General features: G+C 48.3%; 1 protein-coding gene across 3 annotated transcripts in view; it reads left to right on the forward strand.

Annotated features, from left to right (window-relative positions):
• nhsl2 (NHS-like 2) overlaps nucleotides 1–26,168 on the forward strand; it is a 60,211-nt gene that overhangs the window by 6,840 nt on the left and 27,203 nt on the right. Inside the window, exons 1-2 of one of the 3 annotated variants that reach the window (XM_047336213.1) lie at nucleotides 13,452–14,672; nucleotides 14,862–15,077. The exons of 1 other annotated variant lie outside the window; for it this stretch is intronic. In XM_047336213.1, the coding sequence (XP_047192169.1) occupies nucleotides 15,053–15,077 (25 nt within the window). In that variant the 5' untranslated portion in view covers nucleotides 13,452–14,672; nucleotides 14,862–15,052. Of the gene's footprint in view, nucleotides 1–9,857; nucleotides 10,385–13,451; nucleotides 14,673–14,861; nucleotides 15,078–26,168 lie in introns of those variants that run through there. One more of the 3 variants, XM_047336212.1, reaches the window with a different exon arrangement.

Consider the following 26,168-nt stretch of genomic DNA (forward strand, 5'->3'; position numbering starts at 1 on the left):
TGTATCAGTGCCCTGTGTGAAGCATCTGCACTGTCACACACTGTCACACACACACACACACACACACACCCCCAGTCACACCCTGTCCAGTGACTCTTATATGGTGGGAAATTAGCGTCACCCCCGACCCGGCCCGACCTCGACCCCGACCTTAACTGTTGCTACACTATAGTTTTTAGGATATGATCTAATTTAACCTTTGACCTCCTCAATCTTAAAAAACTGGTGATGGTTATAAAATACATGTTCGATATACGTTTGCAAAGACACTGATTATCCACAGTATTGATCCTTCAGCTCAGTGTGTGTGTAGCATATGTTGCTTTGTGTGTCGCTTCCTATAGGTGTTTGCATTTAAGTGTTTATCTCTGGTGTGCGTGTGTGTGTGGGCGGAAAGGGCTGACGCAGCAGAAGTAACTGCAGTGTGGTGAGTGAGAAGGAGCGGGACACACACACACACACACACACACACACACACACACAGTTGGATTGAGTTATCCTGGAACTGCCACTGTTGCCGGAGAGAGACCACGTGGGGGGGGGGGGGGGGGGGGGGGGGTGAAAGTGAGGGAGAGAGGGAAAGGGGTGAGAGAGAAAAGGAGGAGAACAGAGGAGAGAAGTGAAGAAGTGAGAGGATGAACAAGTGGAGGAGAGTCAAACTAAAAGACAGATGCGTTGGAAAAGGAGACGATGGGCAGCACAAGGGACGACAGGAGGCGATGAGGACGAGGAGGAGGTGGTCACCTCCTTTATTTTTAAAGGTAGCGTGTGTGTGTGTGCGTGTGTGCGTGTGCGTGTGTGTGTGTGTGTGTGTGTGTGTGTGTGTGTGTGTGTGTGTGTGTGTGTGTGTGTGTGTGTGTGTGTGTGTGTGTGTGTGTGTGTGTGTGTGTGTGTGTGTGTGTGTGTGTGTGGGGGGAACACTTTACTTGTGTGTTAAAGGGGCAGTGAGCGATTCTAAAGCAATTAAACATTGATATAAAAATCTGCCAATATTTCCCCGAGCTTGGTGAAACTCCGTCTGCGTGTTGTTGAGTGAAGGAAGGAAATAACTCTCACTTGTGTTTTCTGAGGAACGTCTCATCTCGTCATCTTATCTGTAAAGATCCTTCCGTTGTTTACGTGTGTGTGTGTGTGTGTGTGTGTGTGTGTGTGTGTGTGTGTGTGTGTGTGTGTGTGTGTGTGTGTGTGTGTGTGTGTGTGTGTGTGTGTGTGTGTGTGTGTGTGTGTGTGTGTGTGTGTGTGATGGACAGACAGACAGACAGACAGACAGACGGTGAGCGAGGGGCAAACAGAGGAAAGCAAAGAGACAAACAGTGAATTAGTGGAAGGGAGAAGGAGGGAAGAGGGAGAAGAACTGATAGATTTCATTGAAAGGAATTAGCTGCCGTGTCCCGTTTCAGGGGTCGTATCCTTGGAGAAGGGAGAGAGGGATGAGGAGGACAAACAAGGGGGTGTGGCCTAAAAGAGAGAGGGAAGAGGAAACAGAGGGAGAGCTGTGTCCGAAAGGAAGAGAAGAAAACGGGAAGGAAGGAAGGAAGGAAGGAGGCATGAGAGTCCTGATGGAGTACGATGCCCTCTGTGGAATGCATCACTCGACAGCCTCGCTATGAGTGTGTGTGTGTGTGTGTGTTACATCACGCACATTCACTTCATGCTTCAAATGTCAGAGCAGATTTTTTGTTCTCAAGTGTGTCGTCATGTAACAAGTGTGTGTTGTTGTTCCAGTGTGTAGAGTTCCTACGGGACAGGTTTCGGGAATGCCGCCCACCGGGGGAAGTTACCGTGTGTGTGTGTGTGTGTGTGTGTGTGTGTTTTAAAATATCCCAACAATCCTGAAATGACTCAAAGTTTGATTTTCTTTTCTCCACTTTAAATATTAATTATCACAGTTTTGTTGTGTCAGTTCCTGTCGTGGCCACCGGGCGGAGGCAGAGCTCAGATATTGGTGTGAAATATCTGCCACTTCACATTTTCCTTCGTGTGAGAGAGAGAGAGAGAGAGAGAATATGATGAATAATCACACACCATCACTTTAATCTTCTTCCCCTCCTCCTCTTCCCTTTGTGTGTAATTTAGGGTTTTACTTCCTCTTCCAGCTTCACTATCTGCTGTGGGATGGAAACTTGTGTCAGTGTGTGTGCGTGCGCGCGCATGTGTGTGTGTGTGTCCTCCAGGCGGTGAAAGTGTTTACAGGGAGAAAAGGGATAATGCCAAGGGAGAGGAAGAGGAAGAGGAAGAGAGGGAGAGCAGGAGGGAATAAGGCCTCAGTGATGCTCCACTGTGCATGTGTAGTTTTATGTTTCTCCACTTGGCGGACACGGTCCATACATGTGTAGCAGATTGATACTTATAAACATATATGTGTGTCTTTTTTTGATATTATCTAATCTCACGTCAGTTCATCAGCTGTCGTGTTCTCTGGGTGAATTCAGTTCTGATCTGAGACGGACAGATTGTGTCAGAAGGAAAACCAGGGAATGTGGGAGGAGGGGGGGAGGAGGGGGGGCAGCAGAGCTCAGACCTCCCATTCCTCCGAACAGTCTGGCTTGAGTTATCCATCACTCCCCCCTCCCGCCCTTTCCCTCCATTTGCCTTCCGAAGGGGGAACGACGGTGCCTTCACTGTCCCCGTCTTTCTCTCCGTCCGGCTGTTTTGTTTACCTCCGTTCGTCTGCGGGACGGTCCAGTCGGAACTGCGCCTCAGGTACGTGGGAGGAGGGGCTTGTGTGGGGAGGAGGGAGGGAGGGAGGGAGGGGCTTGTGGGGGGGGGGCGTATATGATCTATCAGCATTACAACCCTCTCTCTCTCTCTCTCTCTCTCTCTCTCGCCGTCCTCGAGCCACGACATGAATCTCCTCGTCTTCGAGTGACTCTTACCCGTTGTGCGACGCGATTGGCCGAACCGCAGCTTCGTGAAATCGTAGAAAAAGCACGGAATGCTACTTTAGTTTTTCGCCGTCTTATAGAATTGTGTTGTCAAAAGGTACTTTGTTGTATTCAAGTGTGTTTTCGTGTCTCAGTAACGTCCCGGACAGACGAGGGATTCAAACTTTCATCCCTGACTAAACTCTCCCCATCAGGGCAGAAAACTACTCTCAGAGCTTCTTATGTCTGTGAACGCAACTCCTAAGTTTGACAAACACGAATTGTCCCACCGCAGTTTCATTGTGTAGTTGAAGTTCTTAAGTGTGTGTGTGTGTGTGTGTGTGTGTGTGTGTGTGTGTGTGTGTGTGTGTGTGTGTGTGTGTGTGTGTGTGTGTGTGTGTGTGTGTGTGTGTGTGTGTGTGTGTGTGTGTGTGTGTGTGTGTGTGTGTGTGTGTGTGTGTGGCAGAGTTGACTGCACTCTCGCTCCGCCCGAGGAGCCGGAGCCCCGAGGCTTCAACAAGCGAGGCTGCGTTATTAATATTCACGACAGTTCATCCTGTGATTGTGTCGGTTCATTTGATTCGTGAACTTATCCCCTCCTGAGATGTTTGTATCAAGTTCGACAGAGAGCACAGAAAATAAAAGACCGGAGCGGCCATCTTGTCCCGCTGACGTCATCTGGAGCCGTTTCCAAAACGCTCAACGTGACCTAACGTGCCGAAGCAGCGATCGATAATCACCATATTTCTCTTAGATATGCTTCGTCATAAACTCTCACACCTGTGAAAAAAAAAATCCAACCCGGAATCCTACAACTATTGACGGTGTCTGACATAGATGTGAGAGTTTATGACGAAGCATATCTGAGAGAAATTTGATTCGATCCTGTTTTCCTGATCCAGCGTGACGCCTGTTTCCCACGCTTCTCATGTGGGCCCGCGGCGATGACATCACCCGGCGGCGGCAGCTGCTCAGGACGTCGTGTGTCATCGTTGCTGCGGGGCTGATCGCGGGGATTACGACGATGAGGGAGGATATTTGCTGTGGACGGGTGAAAGCTGGAGTTTAGTCCTGGCGTCCATGTTCTCGTGATGGCGGCAGGAATTGAAGCTTTGCAGCGGGGGGACGCTCACACACGCCGAAGCCAAACTGGTGTCCTGGTTTGTTAGAGACCTTTTTCTGGCCAACGGAAACAGAAAGTAGTGAAAAGTAAAAGCTGCTCGTGAGATTTGGGCTTGGGAATCAAACCTCAACGCCGTTTGTCTTTTCCTGTTTGTCTTCGTCGTTTTGCGCTTGTGGGCCACCGTACCTAGAGGAGTGCTCTCATCCCTCCAACAGCTTTAACATTTGGTTCACATCGTTCTTTGTTTCTTTTTTTAATCCTCATAATGCCGCTCGGCTCATTTTGTGACAACAATCCCTGAAGCAAACAAAGGCGACTCGCCGACGGACTCGGGCCTCGTCGCGTCTCGGGAACCACTTCTGGCGCCTTCGCCGTGTATTTGCATTGTTCTCCGGCTCCGAGGGAAAAGAAATAAATGATTCACCACCAGCAGCAACAACAACAACAACAACAACAACCGGCAGCTGATGATTATTTGATTGCGGAGGGGGGGAAAAGTCTGCAGGAGGCAAATGACACGAGAGAGAATAACAGAGCAGAACTAAACGGCGACACACTGCGTCGACCTCGTTCTCCCTCGGCACGACACGTGTGCGTGTGCGTGCGTGCGTGCGTGCGTGCGTGCGTGTGCGTGCGTGCGTGCGTGCGTGCGTTATGATGAAGATGCCTGGATTGAAAAGTGTTTGATGAACGTCGAGTGTCGTCGTGACCATTGACAATCAAGTCATGAATATAAAATCCATAGTTTGCGTGAAGCCTGTATTCTGTGTGCTGACCAGCAGAGGGCGACTCTGAGGACGCCACTCCACTTCTTTGCCCTTAAAACCGTTTTCCTGAGGAGTTTATGGTTCAATCTCTAGTTTCAAGTCTTCTTCAATAACACAATGTTCATTTGGAACATTTCGATCCAAATTCTACGTCCCGTTGCCCCAAAAAAACAAAACCACGTGATTCTGTGTCTGAAATCAGAATCCCGTGGTTCCGTTGAGCCGCGCGTGAGCGACTGTGATCTGAAGTTGGTGTGAGACAGTGTGGCGACAAACGAAAGCACATGGAGTGTTTGAGATGTTCTGTCGCTGCTGTTGCATCAGATTGTGAAGTGAAGAAAAGCAAAACAGAATTGATTATACTGTTTGTTTCCTGCCGCAAATCTCCTTTGCAGATGATGGATGGTGGTGATGATGATGGATGGATGGATGGATGGATGGATGGATGAGGGATTTCTCTGGCAGTGACAGAAAAACAGAAAAAAGTGTGAACATTAAATTCTGTTAATAAAGAACCGGGGGGGCTCAGGAGGGAGGAGGATGAAAGAGACACAAAGAGACGAGCGAGCGGTAGAAACGAGACAAAGACGGAGAGAGAGATGTGGAATTGTATCCCAAAATTTCTCCGCTAACCCCCATGTGGTCCTCCCCACACACACACACACACACACACACACACACACACACCACCAAACCACCAAACCACATTATCCGTCCCAAACCAGAGTTATGTAACTAGATTCGGGGTTCGGAGCCAGAAATTCTCTTATATAACGTTGCACCCTCGGACCCCCCCCCCCCCCCCCCCCCCCCCCCCCCACTTCTGCTAATAAATGAAGGTGTAATTCCAAATTTCTCTTAGATAAGTTAAAAAAGGGTTTCTGGCCATTGTCATGAAGTAGAAATGTAAAACTTTGACTTCACGGGACATAATCCCTCGCTTGTGGAGGAGCACTAATATGTTTTAATGCCTCCCCACCATTTCTTATCAAACTCCTAATGGTAATCTGGCTCTGTGTGTGGGGGTGGGAGGTGGGATTAGCAGATTAACAGGCCCCCTGGTGCATTAACACACACACAAATGCAAAATTGCCCACATCGAGGGATTAATCCGGGATTATAGGCTGCAGGTGACAGGAGTTGGACTGATGGAGCAGATGAAGAGGAAGATGTGGGGACGATGTGTTTAGACCAATGATGTAGCTCAGATTCAATGTTGGGTGGTAACGGAACGCATGTAATCTGGATTACGTAATCAGATTATAGTTACGTTGCACTCAATGTTAACGTTAATACCTGCATCTGTTTGTGAGGCCAATTTGATTTGTAAATGCTGTATGCGCAATGGTCATGAAGGGATTCGTTGGCTCCTTACACTCGTGCACACACACACACACACACACACACACACACACACACACACCCTCAGGTGTGTGTCCTCTCTCTCCCGCTGTCGATCTCTATCGTCACCTCGGGCCTCGTGTTTTTCACCGTGTTTGGGGTCGATACAGACTTTTGTGTTTGGCCTTTGGGGGAATCTTGTGGATTAAGGTTTTTCACACACACGCACACACACACGCACACACTTTTTTGTGTCCTCGCTCAGCAGGAATCGTTATTAAAGAGTAGTTAATTACCCATAATCCACTCTGGGCCAGATGTCTGCTCCGTCAGAGTGATCAGAGTGTGTGTGTGTGTGTGTGTGTGTGTGTGTGTGTGTGTGTGTGTGTGTGTGTGTGTGTGTGTGTGTGTGTGTGTGTGTGTGTGTGTGTGTGTGTGTGTGTGTGTGTGTGTGTGTGTGTGTGTGTGTGTGTGTGTGTGTGTGTGTGTGTGTGTGTGACTTCTCTCCGTTTCTCCCCGTTTTTATTTCTCTGCCCTAAAGTCCATCCCTCCCTCCCTCCCTCTCTCTCTCCTCCTCCCTCCCTCCCTCCCTCCCTCTCTCTCTCCTCCTCCCTCCCTCCCTCCCTCTCTCTCTCCTCCTCCCTCCCTCCCTCTCTCTCTCCTCCTCCCTCCCTCCCTCCCTCTCTCTCTCCTCCTCCCTCCCTCCCTCCCTCCGTCCTTCCTCTTCTCTCTCTCATTCTGGTTTGCACTCACTCGGAACCGGAGGGACTCGAACGTTGACTCGTCGTCGCCATCACTAAACCAAACTTTAATCCAAACCCGCAGCGTGATTCCACTCGTAAGGTACGGTAACAAAATATGTGTCAATGTGTGTGTGTGTGTGCGCGCGCGTGTGTGTGAGAAAACAGAGTGTTCTTGAACGCATCACGTGCGTGTGGCGTTCACTGCTGCAGACTTTGAGCCGTGATAATCTGTCTGGCGGGCGATATCGCAGGTTGTTGTATTTTTACGGCCCTGTCTCACGGGTTAAAGTGTGAACTCGTTTGGAAAGTTTTCACTTTCTGTCTGATCTCACGTTTCACCGGCGACTGAGGAAAAGAAATCATCAGACAGAAAAACAAGCAAGTGATATTTGAAGATGTTTTCTATTGAAATTCCAATTCGTTAGTTGTGCTTGTTTTTTTTATCGGACTGAAAGGTTGAAAGAGAAAGTTAGGTTTCGACCTTGGAAACAGTAGATGACCCGATCTTGGGGGTTTTATGGAAATCAATCTCTAATCAAGGATATTGCTGAAGTGATGAATTGCTGATTTTGCTCGTTTTTGGGAACTCGACAACCGACCGATCCGTATTTGACAATATCTCCAAATGATCATTTCGTGTAATGTGAGTGTTTCCTTTGTTGGGGCCGTCGCACATTGTGAGTTCCAGTTCCTTTGACCTCGGAAACGTTTGAAAACTCGTGGCTTCGTCAACGGATCCTCGTGAAACTGTAGGCTCTCGCGTTTCTTCTTCGGTTCTTCACTTCATCGACACAAAGCCCGAAATAGAAAATAATCCCACCACGGTGTGCGTCAACCGCCACGCGGAGGATTCATCGTGAACCAAAGTGGGGAAAACTCAAATCCAAGTCAGGGTCACCGGGGAGAAGAGGGAGCAGTGGGGGGTGACGTTGTCCGACTTTATTTCCTCACAAACAACGACGATAACGGACAACACATCTTGGCTTGGACGTGTTTGAGCTTGGATGTCAGCTCAATCGTTCCCGCTGTCGCTTTTCTTTTCCTCGCCGTGGGAGAATCCCCCGCCAACAAACCACCACGGAGGTAAACCAAGCCGGAGTTCCGAGGAGGGGGAAAAGCGTTTTGTTTTTGATCCACGAGCTCGTTCGTGCGAGTGTCCGCGTGCTGGGTTCAAGGTCGGGGGGCCGCGACCGCGAGGAGGAGATTAGACAAGTGCAAATATTTCCGTTCCTTCGTCGTCCTCACATGAAGTGAAGAGGCAGACGAGGACAGGGGAGTGGGAACGGGACAGTTTCCTCACCCTGCTCGGCCCGTAGCTTCCCGGGACAGAGGGAGAGGAAACGAGGTACGAGCTCGGAGGGAGAGGGAAGTGGTTCAAAGAGACGAGGTGCCGTCGGAGAGGGAAGTGGTTCAAAGAGACGAGGTGCCGTCGGCATCAGACGGAATGTGGAATGGGGCCGAGCGGGAGCGAGCGCTCCCGTTGGTTCGCGGTGACGGCCGACGACGTGTGTCCAACTGTGTGGAAATCGATGCCGCCGCCGTCGACCTAACGAGATGTTGTGGAAAAAAAATGTTCTGGCAAATCGGCGGATCAGCGGGAAAGGGAGCAGCCCCCCCCGGATCCCCCCCTCCCTCCCTCTGGGCCCCGGACCCCGTTACGTCAAAAGCTGGAAGCAGGATCTCTGTGGGAGGCCGAGGGATGAACCGGGATTACTGAGGGGTTTAGGGATATTTGTATAAAAGGGAATCCCAGCGGACTTCACTCTGGAAACCATTTTTGGGGTTTTGAATTGGATTAGCGCCAAATTTGTTTGGAAAAATGAATGTTCCCTCAAGTGGACGAACTGATGAACAAATGTACTTCTGCTTTCGACTAAATACCATAGTGTATTGAAAGATGGCCGACATGACGGCTCCTCAAAGGTGAAGTCAAATCATCCTGATGATCGCCCCCTGGTGTCCGGCTGCAGTATTGGTCATAAGCCCCGCCCCCCTCCATGTTAGCAGATGGGCCATGTAGATGTTCTGTCATGTGATGTCGTTCTCATCACACTGTTCAAGTGTTTCTGATCACTTTGCTTTTTCGTCAGTTATGTGATGATATGAGACGGCATGATTGACGGCATGATTGACAGCTGACGCTGACCCCGCGATTGGTCTATTAAGTCTTATTATTAAGTCTACAAAAATATTGTACCGACCAAAACATCGGCATCTAAGTGTCGTACATAAAACCTGTGAAACACTGATGCCGGACTGAATATGTGATTGAATTTGAGCTAAAATGTAGAAATCTATATTCATACATTTATTTGCAAAAATGCGATAGATCACGGCATCGCTCTATTTTCAACATTTATTTTAACTTTGGTCCATGAGGGTCTTTAGTTTTTTTTAAATATTTATCCAGTAGGGTCAATGTGGAGAGAAATTAGTCTCATAATGTAAAATGTGCATCAAACCGACTTCGGCGTCACGTTGTTCACCACAGACTCGATCACTGGAGGGAGGAGGAGGACGAGGAGGCGGCGATGTAGAGAGGAAGGGGAGGAATTGAGGCTTCTCCTCTCCTCATTGTGTATTCTCTCCATCTCTCTCTCACTTCACTTTCAATTTCTCTCCGTCCGTCTGAATCTCACCTTCTTCACTTATTCATTCCTCTGCCTGTCGCTGCCTCTCTCTCCCTCTCTCTCTCTCTCTCTCTCTCCCTCTCTCTCTGGCTTCTGATTGGCTGCGATCTGCTCTGCTCTTTATGAATTGAACAGCAGCGGTTGGATGCGACTGGCTGGGAGCTGATCAACACAACGGATGCTCTCCCTCTCTCTCTCTCTCTCTCTCTCTCTCTCTCTCTCTCTCTCTCTCTCTCTCTCTCTCTCTCTCTCTCTCTCCCCCCCCCACACACACACACACACACACATGCAAACACATATACGCACATGCTCAGGCAACAGTCAGAGCTTTCATTGAAACGTATAGAGGTGCACACACTCCTCTCTCTCTCTCTCTCACACCACACACACACACACACACACACAGCCTGCTTTGTCCACAGCTCACGTAGTGCGATGCACTCAGGCGAGCTCTCACACATGCGTAGTGTATAGGACACACACACACACACACTCTTCTCTCTCTCTCTTTCTCGTCTTCTGTCACTCAGTCTCTCGCTCGCCCTCAGCTGCAATCACACAAGCACACACACTCACACCCACACAGACGTGCGGTCACACACACTCAGGCGGCGTCAGTGCTGCTGCGACGCTCTCTCCTCCCTCTCTCTCCTCCCTCTCTCTCTCTCTCTTTCTCTCGGTTGGTCTCACACACTTGCACTTTGCTCGTGTCGCACACTCACATGCTTTGAGGCACGAGACGCACGCACACACACCCCTCGTCAGTCGTCCGTCAGTCGTCCGTCAGTCAGTCGTCGGTGTGTGAGTGTGTGTGTGTGCTGGTGGAATGAGGCGGTGATGTTTTGGGACAGGAAGAATAGTATGGGCAATTCCCAACGACGGCCCAAAGGAAGACACAGACCCAAATCGGCAACAGGTACTTTATCTCCTCCCTCTCGCTTATGTTTCTATCGGCCTATTTATGATTTGTTCTTTTTCTTTGTAACATGAATCTTTTGATCCGTCCGTCCACGAGCGGTTCTGTTCGTCCTCGGTCCGTCACACTCGCACCTCAGCTGCTCACATTCGATTCTGTCCGTCCGCTCGTCTTTCTGCTTCATCCCTCGTTTCTTTTCGCCGCCCAATCAACTCATCTATTCATGCACACACACACACACACGCACACACTTACCTATACTGTACATATTGATCTATTGCTTTATGATCCAGTTCCTTCCTCCCTCATATTCAAATGAATCTCACGTTCATGTGATCCTCCTTTCACTCATCCGTCCATCCGTCCATCCGTCCATTGCACACCTAACTTGGCGATCTGTCCATCGACCCTTGTTTCTGCGTCCAGCTCATTGTTCTATCAGTCGAGTGTTTCTCTTCCCATTCTTCTATCCTCCAGTTTTTCTCCCCTCTGCCCAGAATACTTCATATCATCCTGTCAACAGCTGTTTCACTTCTGCACATTCATCCCTTCATCCATCCGTCGATCTATCAACCGAGCACTCATTTCACATCCAGTCCAGTCGTCTGTCCACAATGCCTCCGTCTCATCTTTCCCACCATTAATTCTGCTTATTGAATTGCTTGTTTCATTTCTATATTTCCATCCATTCATCTCACATTGTTCTGCGTCTTCCCTCCGTCCAACGCGTCTCACGTTCCAGCGTTTCATATCCTCTGCATCATCCGTCCGACGGTCTACTCCTCCTCCACTGCATCTCTCCAGGTTTTGAACGATCTGGGTCAATTGGTCTTTTGCCTCTTGGCTAGTGACTCGGCTGAGAGACAGAGTGTGTGTGTGTGTGTGTGTGTGTGTGTGTGTGTGTGTGTGTCCTGTACACTTGCTTGTGGTTCACTGCTGCTGCTGCGCTAAATGTGTGTGTCTGCAAAAACCAGGGTTTCACGCATTTTGCGTTCTGCCACCACGCGCTGCAGTCTCGTGCAGTCACACACTTGTGTGTGTGTGTGTGTTTGTGTGCGTGTGTGCATGTGTGTGTGCGCGGTTGCTCGTCCTGAACGGAGGGATGGGATTACTCTTGGGTTCTTTAATTATCTCCGAGGGCAAGCGAGGTAGAGAGAGTGTGTGTGTGTGTGAGAGAGAGAGAAGGAAGAGATGACAGCCCTTGTAAATCTGCCTCTCGTGGTCGCTTCCTCCCCGGACGACGAGGGGAGAGAGACCATGGAGTAAGAGAGAGAGAGAGAGAGAGAGGGGAGGATGAAGCAGAAAGAGAGGAAGAGGAGGGTGAGGAGGAAGGAGAGTACGTGAGGGTCGAAAAAAGAGAAAATCAGAGGAGCTGCAAAAACAGGAAGATGAGTGTTTGTTATGGTGAAGTGGAGATGAAGGAAGGAGCAGCAGACATGATGAAGGAGGGAGGAGGAGGAGGAGGATGATGCATGAAAAACACATGCTTAGTGTTTGTGTCATGCTGCAGAGCTGCACAGTGTGCCGAGCAAGAGTAAATAGACCCGTGTGTGTGTGTGTGTGTCTGTGTCTGTGTCTGTGTCTGTGTGTGTGTGTGTGTGTGTGTGTCTGTGTCTGTGTGTGTGTGTGTGTGTGTGTGAGTGTGTTAGAGAGCGAGCACAAGACGCTTCCCGACACATTTGACCTTGACTCTAATCGGCATCCGAAGTGCATTTATCTCCTTCACACCACAGTGACAGACACACACACACACACACACACACACACACACACACACACACACACACACACACACACACACACAGACACACACACGCAGCACGCTGCAGTTTACTGGTGTGACGACGACACGTTCAGGGACAAGAGGAGTATTGGCTGCTTGATGTGTGGAAGCAGGAAGTGAAGTTTGAAACGTGAAAGAGGAAACGGCAGCGGAGACGTTCTCCTGCAGGAAGTGAAGACGTGACGTGGTGGTTGTGATGCAGTGAAACCTCGTGGCGAGGAGGTCGGGCTGGACAGGTTGTTGCTAAGATCTTTGAAAGCTCTTAAAGTTGGACCTTAATTTGGGGGTGGTTTTGTCAAACTACTGGGGGTTTTCTTCAAGGTCAAGAAATAACTTCTCTGTGTGTTTTCTCTGCTTCTCTTCCCCTCAGACGAGTCTCTTCCTCCCCACTGACGGGCCGACGTGTGGGGAGGAAAACTGGGAAGTTTATCGTTGTCTGAGGCGAGCAAGCGTAAACAAATTGAACATATAGATATTTTTGCCAATGGTTTGACACCAATCGGATGTGCGGTCTGACATTCCTCAGACCGAAGTTGTCCAGACTTGACCATCTCGTCTGATCGCGGCGTTCCTGCTTCATTCTTCTTCCATCCTCTCCTCCGTCGTCTATCCATCATTTGACGTCTCCCCGTATGTTACATCATCATTTTCATTCTTTCTTTTTTTGGGGAGGGGGGGTTAAACACGCGTTCTATACGTCGCCTCTCTCCTCTGCTGCTATGCAACCGTCGTCCTAGTGACCATCATCATCATCATCATCATCATCACCACCAGATCACGTGTCGTTTTTGTTTTTTCTCCCCCTCCGCAACTTTTGTCCTCCTCCGTCGTGACATGTTCTGCCTTCGTTCACTCGCTCGTGTGAGAGGAGGCGCGAGCGACCGCACACGCGACACGCAAGCCGCGCTCATTCATATATTCCTCAGATCGATGATGTCATCTTCAGCACAGCCAGCAGCACCCTGCAGCAAAAGAGAGAGAGGAAGAGAGAGAGAGAGGGAGAAAAGAGAGGGGTGTGTGTGTGTGTGTAGAAGTAATTGGACGGAGGCGATGAGGAGGGTTTATAGGAAGTGATTGAGAGATCGGAGGCGAGATACGAGATGAGAAGAGGGCGAGAGACGAGAGATGTAGAGCGACAAAAAAGAAGAGAGGAAGAGTGAGAGAGAGAGAGAGAAGGTGAAGAGGGACAGAAGATGCTGAAAGAGGAGGAGAAGAGGAAGAAGGGGAGGAGAACAGGAAACAGCCTGGGAGTGCGTGTGTGTGTGTGTGTGTGTGTGTGAGGGAGAGAGACTGAGGCTGCTGCTGTTGCCATGGCAACCATACAGGTGTTAAAGCAGGTCAATTGAATGCCGATTGGCATTCTGCCAGTCTGTGTGTGTGTGTGTGTGTGTGTGGATGCATTTGTTGGTCTGTCCATTCATTAACAGTGTAAAAAAAAAAGTTTTTTCATTCGATGCGACAGATGTGAGGGTTCGTCAAAATGCTCATGTTTACTCTTTAACAAGTTACAGAAAAGAAGGAAAAGTTTTTCTGTCACACGTGACGAACCCAGCCGGAGGGCTTTCTCCAGACATTTTCTAGTGACACACACATCGTCTTCGGGAAAGTGTTTCTGCACTTTTACAGATGTGGGATTGAATGATGGACTTTGACTGGTTATGGAGACTTTTTACAGTATTGTGTTGGAGCCTTCACTTTATTAAAGGATCTTAAACCACCACAAGGAAGAACACACTCTTTTTCAGGCTCAGTCTCCACTTGATCTTCTTTCCTGCGGTCTTACAGTTATCGTTTTTGGCCGATCGGTTCTTCTTCTTCTACTGTTCATTAACGTCGCGTCGCCGCAGCGGTGGGCGGAGACAATCGGGGGCAGATGCTGCTCGGGGAACGAAACAGACGCATTTTAGCGCGCGGTTAAATTCCCAAAATGTTGACACTGAACATATATTTGTAATGAAACAGAATCCAAAACAGATATTATATACAATAACAATATAGACGAGAATTCTATACACGTGCACCATTTATGTCCCTTTAATCCAGAGCGTCCAGAGTCAGTGTACACGTGCAATATGTGCTTCAACCTGCGCGCTCGCACGCGTTCCTTGTCGTACAGTGACGACTCGGCAAACACAAGAGTGAGAGATCCGTCGGCCTCTCGTCGCCTCCGCTGTTTTCAGGAAGTCGACTGTTGGGCGGAGGAAGGAAACGAGCGGAGCCGCGGCGACAAAGGACGCGAGGGAGGAGAGGAGAGGGGGACACACATTCTGCCATTGAAAACACCACTGGTTTCCATTAGAGGAGAGTGTTTTTTTCATATTGTTTTCTCTCTGTGCGGCCGTGGGAGGAGCTGGAGGAGCTGGAGGAGCGTCGATCGGCCCTGAGCATCATTCACTTCATTCAGACGAAGCGAGCGAACCCGCAGACAAAACTCTTCTCTTCATGCTCATCACTGCGTCGTCTTCCCCTGCTCCGGAAGTCTTTCCAGAACAGTTTTCCTTTGAGGTGAGAGCTGGACGGGGCGAGACGGGAAGGAGGAGGGGAGGTGTCGGGAGGGAAGAGGAAGAGAGACGAGGGGGGAAGTCACATCAGCTTCCTCCCTGACTGAAAAACCCTCTCTTTCTCTTTTTTTGCCTTGGAATTCTTCTCCCTTCCCTCCATATCTCTTCCCCCCTTCTCTTCATTCTTTCCCAGCCGCAGCCCGAATGAGTCACTGGCTTCACCTCGGTGGGCTTGTGGCCTCTCCTCCTCCTCCTCCTCCTCCTTCCTCCTCTCTCCCCTTCTCCCTCCCAGTTCACATGCGTTATGTGATCGCTTCTGTGCTGGGAGAAGAAGGAGAAGAAGAAGAAGAAGAAGAGGAGGAAGTTTAGCTCGTGCACAAAGACATGGAAGTGTTCTGGGCCAGGCCAGGTAAGGAGTGGGACACTGGGAACCTTCTGTTACTCCTTTTCTTTTTTTCTGTTCAAACGAGGGATTCGTGTGGAAAAAGGGAATCGTGGGTTGAGAGAAGTCGGAGCGCGGAGCGGAGTGGTACCGAGACCAGGAGCAGCGCCTCTTCTTCTCACGATAAGGAAAAAGCCGAGGAATGTCCCACTCGACATTGGTCAGGGAGGGTAACGTGACCCCGAGCGCACCATGCACAACGCTTCTATATTTCCATGCGCAGCTGCACAGCAAGGCGTCGCTGATCAATTGTGTTTCAGCATGGAGAGGTCAATGTGAGGTGTGGGATGGAACTGGTCGAGGCGGCAGGGAAGAACCAGCGTGCTGCAGAAAAGCAAAATGGACAAAATATTTTCATGACGGAAACATCTGCGGCATTACTGTTCCTCATGATTGAAATATTCAAACTCTGTGTTGCATGTGTCCTGACGTGTTTTTGTAATTTTACCCCAAATGTCAGCGGATTTCTTTCGGGGAAACTTGTGGCGATAGAGACGAACGGTCGGCAGCACAGTGGGAATGTTCAAATGACGACAGGCCGCGTGCAAATGTGAGCGAGGAAATGCACGGTCATGGTTTTGTTTTTCCGTGACATGTGCGTGGTCGTGCGTGTGCGTAAGTGTGTGTGTCACGGCCTCTGAAAGGCTCTTTGTACGTGGAGGAGTCGACACCTTGCACTCTGCTCGTCTTCTCCCTCGAAACGTCTTTACACATGGCTGATACGGACCCACAAGGTCACACAAGGTCATTTGTGGGTGAGTATGTGTGTGTGTGTGTGTGTGTGTGTGTGTGTGTGTGTGTTTGTGTGTTTTTAATCCACGCACACACACACACACACACTAGCACACTAGCACACTAGTTTGACTATGTTGTGCTGAAAGTGCATTTTGACTCTGGCTTGGTCACAGTGTGGTTTTGCGCTCAGCCACAATATGGTCTCCAATTATTATGAGATCACACACACACACACACACACACACACGCACACACAAAGTTGAGGCTCTGCTTTCCCCCATTTTACACTCCATTGTGGAAAAATCACGCACACACACACTCACAGTATTTCACAGACTTCATGCTGCACAACAACACGCTCACTCATCTTCTCTCGCTCTCCCTCTCTGCTGCCAAATTAAATATGGAAATGAAAGCGAGAGTCAGTCATTGAATTTTCATGCAGACAGGATGATAAACGCGGCATCTCCGTGGTCGCATCGCGTTGTGGTGAGTGATTCTGAGGAGTGAGACGGACGTGGTGGCGGGGAGCAGTAGAACAAATGGAGGTGAAGAAGAAGTAGAGGAAGTGCTCAACTTTGTGTGATGACGTGAAACAGCTTTTATTTTCGTACAGTTGTGTTCGTCGGGCGTCGTCGTCCAGGTTTGCATTTGTGAACGTGGAGCTTGTGCAGACGTTGTGTACAGAGGTCGAAGATACAGTAACTGTACCTGTTAGATACCTGTTGGATACATGTTAAATACCTGTTGGATACATGTTAAATACCTGTTACATACCCGTTAGATACCCGTTAGATACCTGTCGGATACATTTGAGATACCTGTTGGATACCTGTTACATACCTGTTACATACCTGTTACATTCCTGTAAGATACATGTTAGATACCTGTTACATACCTCTTAGATACCCGTTAGATACCTGTAAGATACCCGTTAGATACCCGTTACATACCCGTTAGATACCCGTTAGATACCCGTTGGATACCTGTTACATATCTGTTAGATACCTGTAAGATACATGTTTAGATACCCGTGAGATACCTGTTACATACCGTTTAGATACCTGTTACATACCTGTTAGATACCCGTGAGATACCCGTGAGATTGATTTTAGTTTGAACCGACAAGAACAAAGTCTCTGGAGTTAAAGAACGACAGAGGGGAGGAGGGGAAGAAGATGAAGTGAGGAGGAGGACGAGACAATAGAAAGAAATGGAGAGGGATTTGTTTTGTCAGGGAGAACAAGGTGGAGAGCCACCCTCTGTGTGTGTGTGTGTGTGTGTGTGTGTGTGTGTGTGTGTGTGTGTGTGTGTGTGTGTGTGTGTGTGTGTGTGTGTGTGTGTGTGTGTGTGTGTGTGTGTGTGTGTGTGTGTGTGTGTGTGTGTGTGTGTGTGTGTGTGTGTGTGTGTAAATCGAATGAGTGTGTAAACTATGGCTTTGACCTGTGAGTGACTTTCCCTGGAGCATTTTTGCTCCATATCGCCGTGTGTGTGTGTGTGTGTGTGTCCATCAGTCTTTTATTCCCCTTTTCATTTTGTATTGTCTTCGACTGAGCAGCAGACATGAGAATTTTTAGATTTTAGTTTGACGGGGACATCCACACAAATACTTTTTTTGTTTTTATCGATATGCTAAACATGAAGCTTTGGATGTCTTACCTTAGCACCAAGACAGATCATTTATAAGGACGAACGGGGTCTCGTCAGTGTCCTCTGGGTTTATTAGACCAGGAAGAGAACAGGAAACGTGTATCACTCTGTTTCCCATCAGACTCTCCTCGGAGACGATGGCTCCTGAAAGTCATCTGACCTGGAGAGCAACAAGCGCTGCGGAGACAAGAGTGTACAGTGTGTGTACACTGTGTGTACACTGTGTGTACAGTGTGTACATTGTGTGAGTGTTGCTCTGTGCAACATCAACCAGACACACGAGGTCGCAGGGGTGAAAAGAAAACACATGAGGCGAGTCACGGCGGGAGCCGCCACCGCTGGTCCGGTGCCAGTGGGGCTTGTAGTTTGTCCGTCAGACGAGGTCAACACGTCGGAAGACTGGAACTACAGGAAGTGGAGGCCAAAACAAACCAAGAGGGGCCTGGCGGCCGGTGATAACGCTCCGCTGGGATTTTTTTTTTTCCAGATTGCCAACTGTTTCGAAACGTGGACCCAGGCAGGAAGGCACAGGTTCCGGGATCCGGAGCTCCGGCAGCAGCTGCACACAAATTATTATCATTATGATTATGAATTGAATTGATAACGACAATGAATAGACCACAGATGGAACTCTGTGTGACGTCTGGACGCTGGATCGGTTGTTCAGCCACAGATGAGAGGGATAGAAAGATATTAGATATATATGTTTAGATATAATATAGATAGATAGATATTAGATAGATAGATATTAGATATATATGTTTAGATATTAGATATTAGATAGATAGATAGATATAAGATACATATGTATAGATATTAGATAGATAGATTGATATTAGATAGATAGACATTAGATAGATACATATGTATAGATATTAGATAGATAGATTGATATTAGATAGATAGACATTAGATAGATACATAGATATTAGATAGATAGATAGATTTATTGATCCCAAATTCTAAAGTCAGACTAAACAACAATAGTGCAAGCACTGTAGCTGTAATCTCTGAGAATGTGACAGGAAGAGAAGCTTGTACAGAAATTAAATATTGCAGCAGGAGCAACATTCCAGCTTGTCGCCTGGCGGACCGCCAAAATAAGAGCGTGTTATGTCTCTTCCTGTTAAAGCGCGGCGACAATAGTCCTGTTGCAGTTTGTTCAGCATAAAATATTGAGAAGTGTTTTCCAGCATGAAATGTTAAAGCGACACAGAGCGTCGCGTGCGTGTCATGTGGCGAAAAAAAGAAGCAAAGACACGCGCGCACACACACACACATGCACACACTCCGCTCGGTTGACATGTGGGTTAACACGTCACGTTACGTGTTTCCTTGTTGTTGGGTTTAGGACAAACAGTCTCTCGTTGTCATCCTCTGTCTCTTTAAAGTTTGATTTTTAAACTTTGTGTAACAGATGTGGTGTGCGTGCGCGCGTGTGTGTGTACGGTACACCTTGGACCATCTGGGTACATCTGCAGGGGATGTGTATTAGCTGCAGGGTCAGTGTGTGTGTGTGTGTGTGTGTGATTGATGGACTACAGCAGGATGAGTGTGCACTGACCTCCTCCGCCGGGGTCAAAAGGTCAAGGAGAGGGACTTTGGCAGAGAAAATAATGTGAATATAAGTGTGTGTGTGTGTGTGTGTGTGCCATTGACCTTGGAAGACCTGTGACATCACTTACTGTCTGGTCGCTGCTGTATTTCATATATTCTTCTCCAAGAGAAGGTACAAACACAGACACACAGACATACAAACTCTCTCATGTGCGCGCACACACACACACACACACACACATTTTCCCAACCTCTGACAGAAGCTGCTGAGTCAGCCTCAGTGAGATCTGCAGTGTGTCTGCGTTTGTAATCAATCACTGTGATAAATAATCAGTGACCGGTGTGTGTGTGTGTGTGTGTGTGTGTGTGTGTGTGTGTGTGTGTGTGTGTGTGTGTGTGTGTGTGTGTGTGTGTGTGTGTGTGTGTGTGTGTGTGTGTGTGTGTGTGTGTGTGTGTGTGTGTGTGTGTGTGTGTGTTCCCAGCACCGAGTCATGTGAACCGTCCCGTCCTCGTCTGATTCGCCGTCACAATCAACGTGACGCAAATCTCCGCGTCAGTAATCGGCATTAAATTGGATCTTTGTTCCTGTTAGGGAACATGGTCGAACGCATCCCGCTCCGCAATTAGGGCCCAGACACACACACACACGCACACACACACACACACGCACACACACACGCGCACACACACACACACACACACACACACAAGGGAAGGGAAGTAAATGGCCAAGCGAGAAAGTGGGAAAAGCAGAAAGGAGGAACTCCTTTAAAATATAGCTTCAATCATTGGAGACGTGGAAAGGGACAGAGAGAGAGAGAGAGGGGAAGAGGGAGAGTGATTTAAAGAAGGAGGGAGAGGATAAACGAGTGAAAGGAGGGAGGGCGAGGATGAATTGTGGCTCGTGTCGCTATAAATTACTTCAAGGGTCTAATCACTGCAGACAGCTGAGGGTGTATACACCCCTCAGTGTGTGTGTGTGTGTGTGTGTGTGTGTGTGTGTGTGTGTGTATTGATTCAGGAACTCTATTTGTGTGATTGCATTTGTCTTTGATTGCTGTTAGAGGCCAGAGAAACGCTCGTCCCTTGACAAAGTGTCTCTCGGACAAACTTGGACTAAAACGCCGGCAAACACTGGTGAATACATTCAATCATGATTTTAGCAAAATAGGAAACTATGGGAATATGAAAAGGAATATGAATTTGACTGAATATTCACAGAAACTCTTAACTTTTATACCTACTTCTACCAGCAGAGGGCAGCACTGAGCCACGACCAGAGAACAGGCTGCAGCAGGCAGACACACACACACACACACACACACACACACACACACACACAGATATTCTAAGTGAATCTGATGAATTACACAAAATCACACACACACTCAGTTTTCTCCCAGTGAAGCCAATGAGACAAAATCCGCACCAGAGTCCAGACAACAGGAAGTAACGTCCTCCATCTTGTTTGGCCTCAGATACCGTCACGCTCACACACGCACACACACACCCCCTCTACACAAGGTCATTTTATGTTTACTCTGCCGTCTCCATATTTCACGGAGAAACGTCCGACACGCTCCTGCGTAGTTATGATTGAATGGCCACTGGGGGGGAAATATGTACTTATTTAAAAGATCCACGACGCCCGGGATATCAAACATTAGATCAGTGTGGCCTTGAGGATCAGTGGTGGAGCTCTTTTTATTGATTTATTTTTTTAAATCTCACTCGATGTTTTCTGAATTGTCAAACTGTGACGCATGGATTCGATTGTCCCTCAGGGGCCACCACAGGTGTTAGTGAAACCAGGGCTAACAACCAGTCATCGCTACAGTCAACCAGGGCTAACAACCAATCATCGCTACAGTCATCCAGTGCTAACAACCAGTCATCGCTACAGTCATCCAGGGCTAACAACCAGTCATCGCTACAGTCAACCGGGGCTAACAACCAGTCATCACTACAGTCGACCAGGGCTAACAACCAGTCATCACTACAGTCAACCAGGGCTAACAACCAGTCATCACTACAGTCAACCAGGGCTAACAACCAGTCATCGCTACAGTCCACCAGGGCTAACAACCAGTCATCACTACAGTCAACCAGGGCTAACAACCAGTCATCGCTACAGTCAACCGGGGCTAACAACCAGTCATCACTACAGTCAACCAGGGCTAACAACCAGTCATCACTACAGTCAACCAGGGCTAACAACCAGTCATCGCTACAGTCAACCAGGGCTAACAACCAGTCATCGCTACAGTCCACCAGGGCTAACAACCAGTCATCGCTACAGTCAACCAGGGCTAACAACCAGTCATCGCTACAGTCAACCAGGGCTAACAACCAGTCATCGCTACAGTCCACCAGGGCTAACAACCAGTCATCGCTACAGTCAACCAGGGCTAACAACCAGTCATCGCTACAGTCAACCAGGGCTAACAACCAGTCATCGCTACAGTCCACCAGGGCTAACAACCAGTCATCACTACAGTCAACCGGGGCTAACAACCAGTCATCGCTACAGTCAACCGGGGCTAACAACCAGTCATCACTACAGTCAACCAGGGCTAACAACCAGTCATCACTACAGTCAACCAGGGCTAACAACCAGTCATCGCTACAGTCAACCAGGGCTAACAACCAGTCATCGCTACAGTCCACCAGGGCTAACAACCAGTCATCGCTACAGTCAACCAGGGCTAACAACCAGTCATCGCTACAGTCCACCAGGGCTAACAACCAGTCATCGCTACAGTCAACCAGGGCTAACAACCAGTCATCGCTACAGTCAACCAGGGCTAACAACCAGTCATCGCTACAGTCATCCAGGGCTAACAACCAGTCATCGCTACAGTCAACCAGGGCTAACAACCAGTCATCACTACAGTCAACCAGGGCTAACAACCAGTCATCACTACAGTCAACCAGGGCTAACAACCAGTCATCACTACAGTCAACCAGGGCTAACAACCAGTCATCGCTACAGTCCACCAGGGCTAACAACCAGTCATCACTACAGTCAACCAGGGCTAACAACCAGTCATCGCTACAGTCCACCAGGGCTAACAACCAGTCATCACTACAGTCAACCAGGGCTAACTATTGGACCAGGTCAGGGCTAAAACACTAGTAAGTACTAGACCAAAGCTCGTTGACATTGAGTCATTCGATCAGGCTCGTCGAGATCATGGACTCAATTTCTAAACCTTTAACAAACTCGAGCTCTGCTGCTCGATGACCTCGGCAGCAAAGCGACTCGGAGGTCGGCGACGTTTTCTAATCCGACCTCTGATGTCACGGCCGAGAGGTCGGAGCGCAGGGCGACCCCCGGTTCTTTTTTGGTAGCGACGCCCGGAGGCATCGGGGGAAACGTTCGGCTCGGGGCCTCGGTGTTAGACGCTAAATCTGCTTTACTGTGCGACTTATATTGACTGGGAGAAAACACAAGGCCTTCGCTCGCGCGTGCACACACACACACACACACACACACACACACACACACACACACTGGTTTAGACAGACTTTCCGATGTGCAGTGACAGCGTTATTTAGGACGGACATGAACGAGAACCAAGCAAATGCTAACCGCCACTCTCGCTTTACACATTACACATGTTAATACACACACACACACACACACACACCCTTGTGTGTGTGAGATATATACGCCGATGTATTTTTATATCATGCACACATGAAATCTGTGCCAGCGTGTGGGCGACGAAGTGACGAGATAAGAGCGACGGATAACTTCATTCATCTGGTGTGTGTGTGTGTGTGTGTGTGTGTGTGTGTGTGTGTGTGTGTGTGTGTGTGTGTGTGTGTGTGTGTGTGTGTGTGTGTGTGTAAATCTGTTGTCGTCCCTGCCGACACTCCAACGCACCCAGAGGGGAATGAATTAGTAATCGGCCTCCGAGGAGAGAATAACTTCTCACAACACCTCGCTAAGTGTGTGTGTGTGTGTGTGTGTGTGTGTGTGTGTGTGTGTGTGTGTGTGTGTGTGTGTGTGTTATGTGGACACGGTGCCGCATAGACTGTCAAACTTTTTCCCTTCTGACTATCGGAGGAAGTGTCTCTCTCTCTCTCTCTGTGTTGTGAGCGCAGGAAAAAGAAAACTTTCACTCTGGTGTTTCTTCTTCTCTCCCGTCGCTGCTGGAGGTCGCCAGGTTCCTCTCTCTGTCTCTCAGCACCCGGTCGAGGTTTGTCACCGACAGCCGCGGTCGTGACTCATGCTCTTCCCTTCTTTCTTTTCTTGCCGATACTCTGGCAGTTTTCTGCGGGGTCGTCCAGGTCGCACACGTCGGCCTACATGAAAAACAGTTCGCTGGACTTCGCTGACGAATCGTGAGCCGGAGACGTCGTTCTATCAGAATGGAGGAGAAAATAAAATGACCCTTTTGTTTAATAGATCATCCGTCCACAGCCCTGTTTCCTGCACATATGGATAATACGTTCAACAGAATAAAAAGCTGTGAACCACTTTCTCTCTTTCCTCACAGGATTTAGCTTCCCCCCCCCCCCCACCAAAAAAAAAAAATCTGCCCAGTGATGCCCCGAGGCTTGTGTCTCTCCTCCATCCAATCCCTCCATCCTCGGTCCTTTTTTTGTTTTTTTCCCCGGTGTCACCGTGGTTACATAAAGGGGAGGAAGAGGAGAGGGAAAGAAGAAAACCCAGGGAGTGACATGTGAGGAGGACTGATCTGTGGAGACGGGGCCTGTTGGACTCGCTGCTCAACTATTAATCAATAACCACAGAGGAAACGCGTCCCGGGAGAATTAAACACCGCCCAAAACAATCAGTCCATCGGCTTCGACAGCCTCCAGCACAATATTCCTCAGACGCAGTGACGAAGAAAAGACTGTGGTGCTGTTGGTTTACTTGAACCCACTTCTTATGGGTAGAAGAGAAAACATGAAATGATATATATCTTTTAAAATATTTGAGATTAATCTTGGCAAATATTCCCGAGTGGCCGTTTTTTCAGTTTGGTTCATTTAAATCTTGAACTTTAAAAAAAAAAGTTTGGTCCATGTCCCGTCTGCTAACATGGAGGGAGGGGGGCGGAGTTTAACGATCTATACTGCAGTCAGCCACCAGGGGGCGAACAAGAGGATTTGGCTTCAGTTTTGCGGAGCTGTCGTGTTTCATCGTTTTCATGTGGATTCTTTCTTGTTAATTTATTTTTTAATATTAATTAATTAATTAATTTTTTTTTTTTTTACCATTGAACTAAACTTCTCCAAACCAAACCATTTCTTGCATAAATTTAACAAAGTGAAATCCACATTTTCCAGGTTGATTTTCTGTTGTGAAGTTCCGTTTTGTTTCTCAGCATCAACGTCACTGCGGCGCCGTCGGTGCGTTTAGAAGTCGTATCTAAATCCTTGAATTGATTCTTTTTAGTCTGCAATTGTGTATCTAGAATCCAAAAGAGTTGTTCTACATCAAACCACTTTGTTTGCATCAAATCCGAAATCGCATGAAAGAGCATTTGTTGCAAACGAGTCTGGCATGAATAACAATTTAAAACAAGTAGTTCTCAAATGTATTTTTTATCTTAAAAATAAAATAAAAACAGTCGTGGTACAAAACCCGGTGGAGCTTTTCTTTCATTCCAGCTGGAACATCTTTCTTTTTTCCCCCCTCCAGTTCCAGGTGTTGATCCTGAGAGGGATCCTTTTAAAGAATATATATTACAAACAATGGGAAGAGGAAGGCAGCGTTTTGAAAAGATCCTTTTCAGCGAGCGCTCACTCCCACGTCATTTCTGTCCGTTTATGTTTCAATAGGTTGACGCTGAAGTCGCCAAAATCAAGGGAGTGAGTCACAAACACAAACGACCCGTCGATCTTCAGCGGCTGTGATTCTGATTTCATTTTTGATGTCGGAAGATGTTTTTGCATAATAAATAATAAATAAATAAGGAAATTAAACTATAATCTGCTGGGTGATGCCTCAACTTCAATCTCAAATTCCCCGATGGGATATTTAGCTCGTAGCAAGATCCACAACACAGAACATACACCCGGCAGCTTCAGAGAGAGGAGGCGGACTTAAAAAACAACATATGTCTCTATATATGCATATGAGAGCATATGTTACAGTAATATTTACAATAGTTGGTGTTTAGTTGAGGATCGTAGATAAAGCGCTTCACCGAGCAGCGGCAGCGAGTTTGCATAATTCTGAATCTAATTAAAGACGACTTTCTCTGTCCCTTCTTCTTCATGTGTGTGATAAGAGCGGGACGGTCCACAGGTGAGGGCTTGTTCCCCCCCGGCAGGAGTATATGTGAGCTATAGGGTTTGACGAGAAGTCTGCGGACATGCGGCCGCGTCGTTCCACGGGACCATTTGTTTCCATCGTCCGTTTGTATCGGAGGGTTGACGTTGACAGGGGCCGACGTTTCCTTCCATCCCTCCTTCCTTCCTTGTCTCCTTCTCTTCGTCTCCTTATGCTAATGAGCCAAACTCCCTCCCGTCTCCGCTCTCCTCCCTCTCAATGATATCCCTCTCTCCCTCCTCCTCCCACCTCGCTTCCTCTTTTCTCTCCATGATGCCACAATCCCTCTCTGCCTCTTATTTGCTCTCCCTGAACATGATCCCTCCCTCCCTCCCTCCCTCCCTCCTAATTAACAGCTCCCTCTCCACCTCTTCCCATCCAAATCTCTCCTCCACCTTTTCCCCGTCTGTCTCTCCCTCGTTCTCTCCCTCATCCCTCTTTCTTTTTTGGCCCCCTCCCTCCCTGCTTCCTTCCTTCCCTCCATCCTCGGTCCTTGTTCTCCCTGACAACACACAGCGTTATGTAATCTACAACGTCTCCGGGTATATTACTTACGCAAATTCATGCAATTTTATTTACGTGTGATGTTTTTTTCCCTCGTTTCTCCTCCTCCATCCTTCCTGTTTCCTCATTTCTTCATCACTCGTCTCTTTGGTACCTCTTCATTCTCTCCACCTTTACCTTTCCCTCCCGCGTTCTCTCTTTCATCTCCCGTCTCCCCATCCACCTTCATCTATTTCTCTTCCCTGTCTTCCTCCCTTTTCTCATCCTTTCCTTGATTCTCTTTTCCCCATCATTTCTTTTGCCTCCTCTCTCCTCCCACTTTA

Source organism: Scophthalmus maximus, chromosome 12 (assembly GCF_022379125.1).
Source record: "Scophthalmus maximus strain ysfricsl-2021 chromosome 12, ASM2237912v1, whole genome shotgun sequence".
NCBI classification, from domain to species: domain Eukaryota; kingdom Metazoa; phylum Chordata; class Actinopteri; order Pleuronectiformes; family Scophthalmidae; genus Scophthalmus; species Scophthalmus maximus.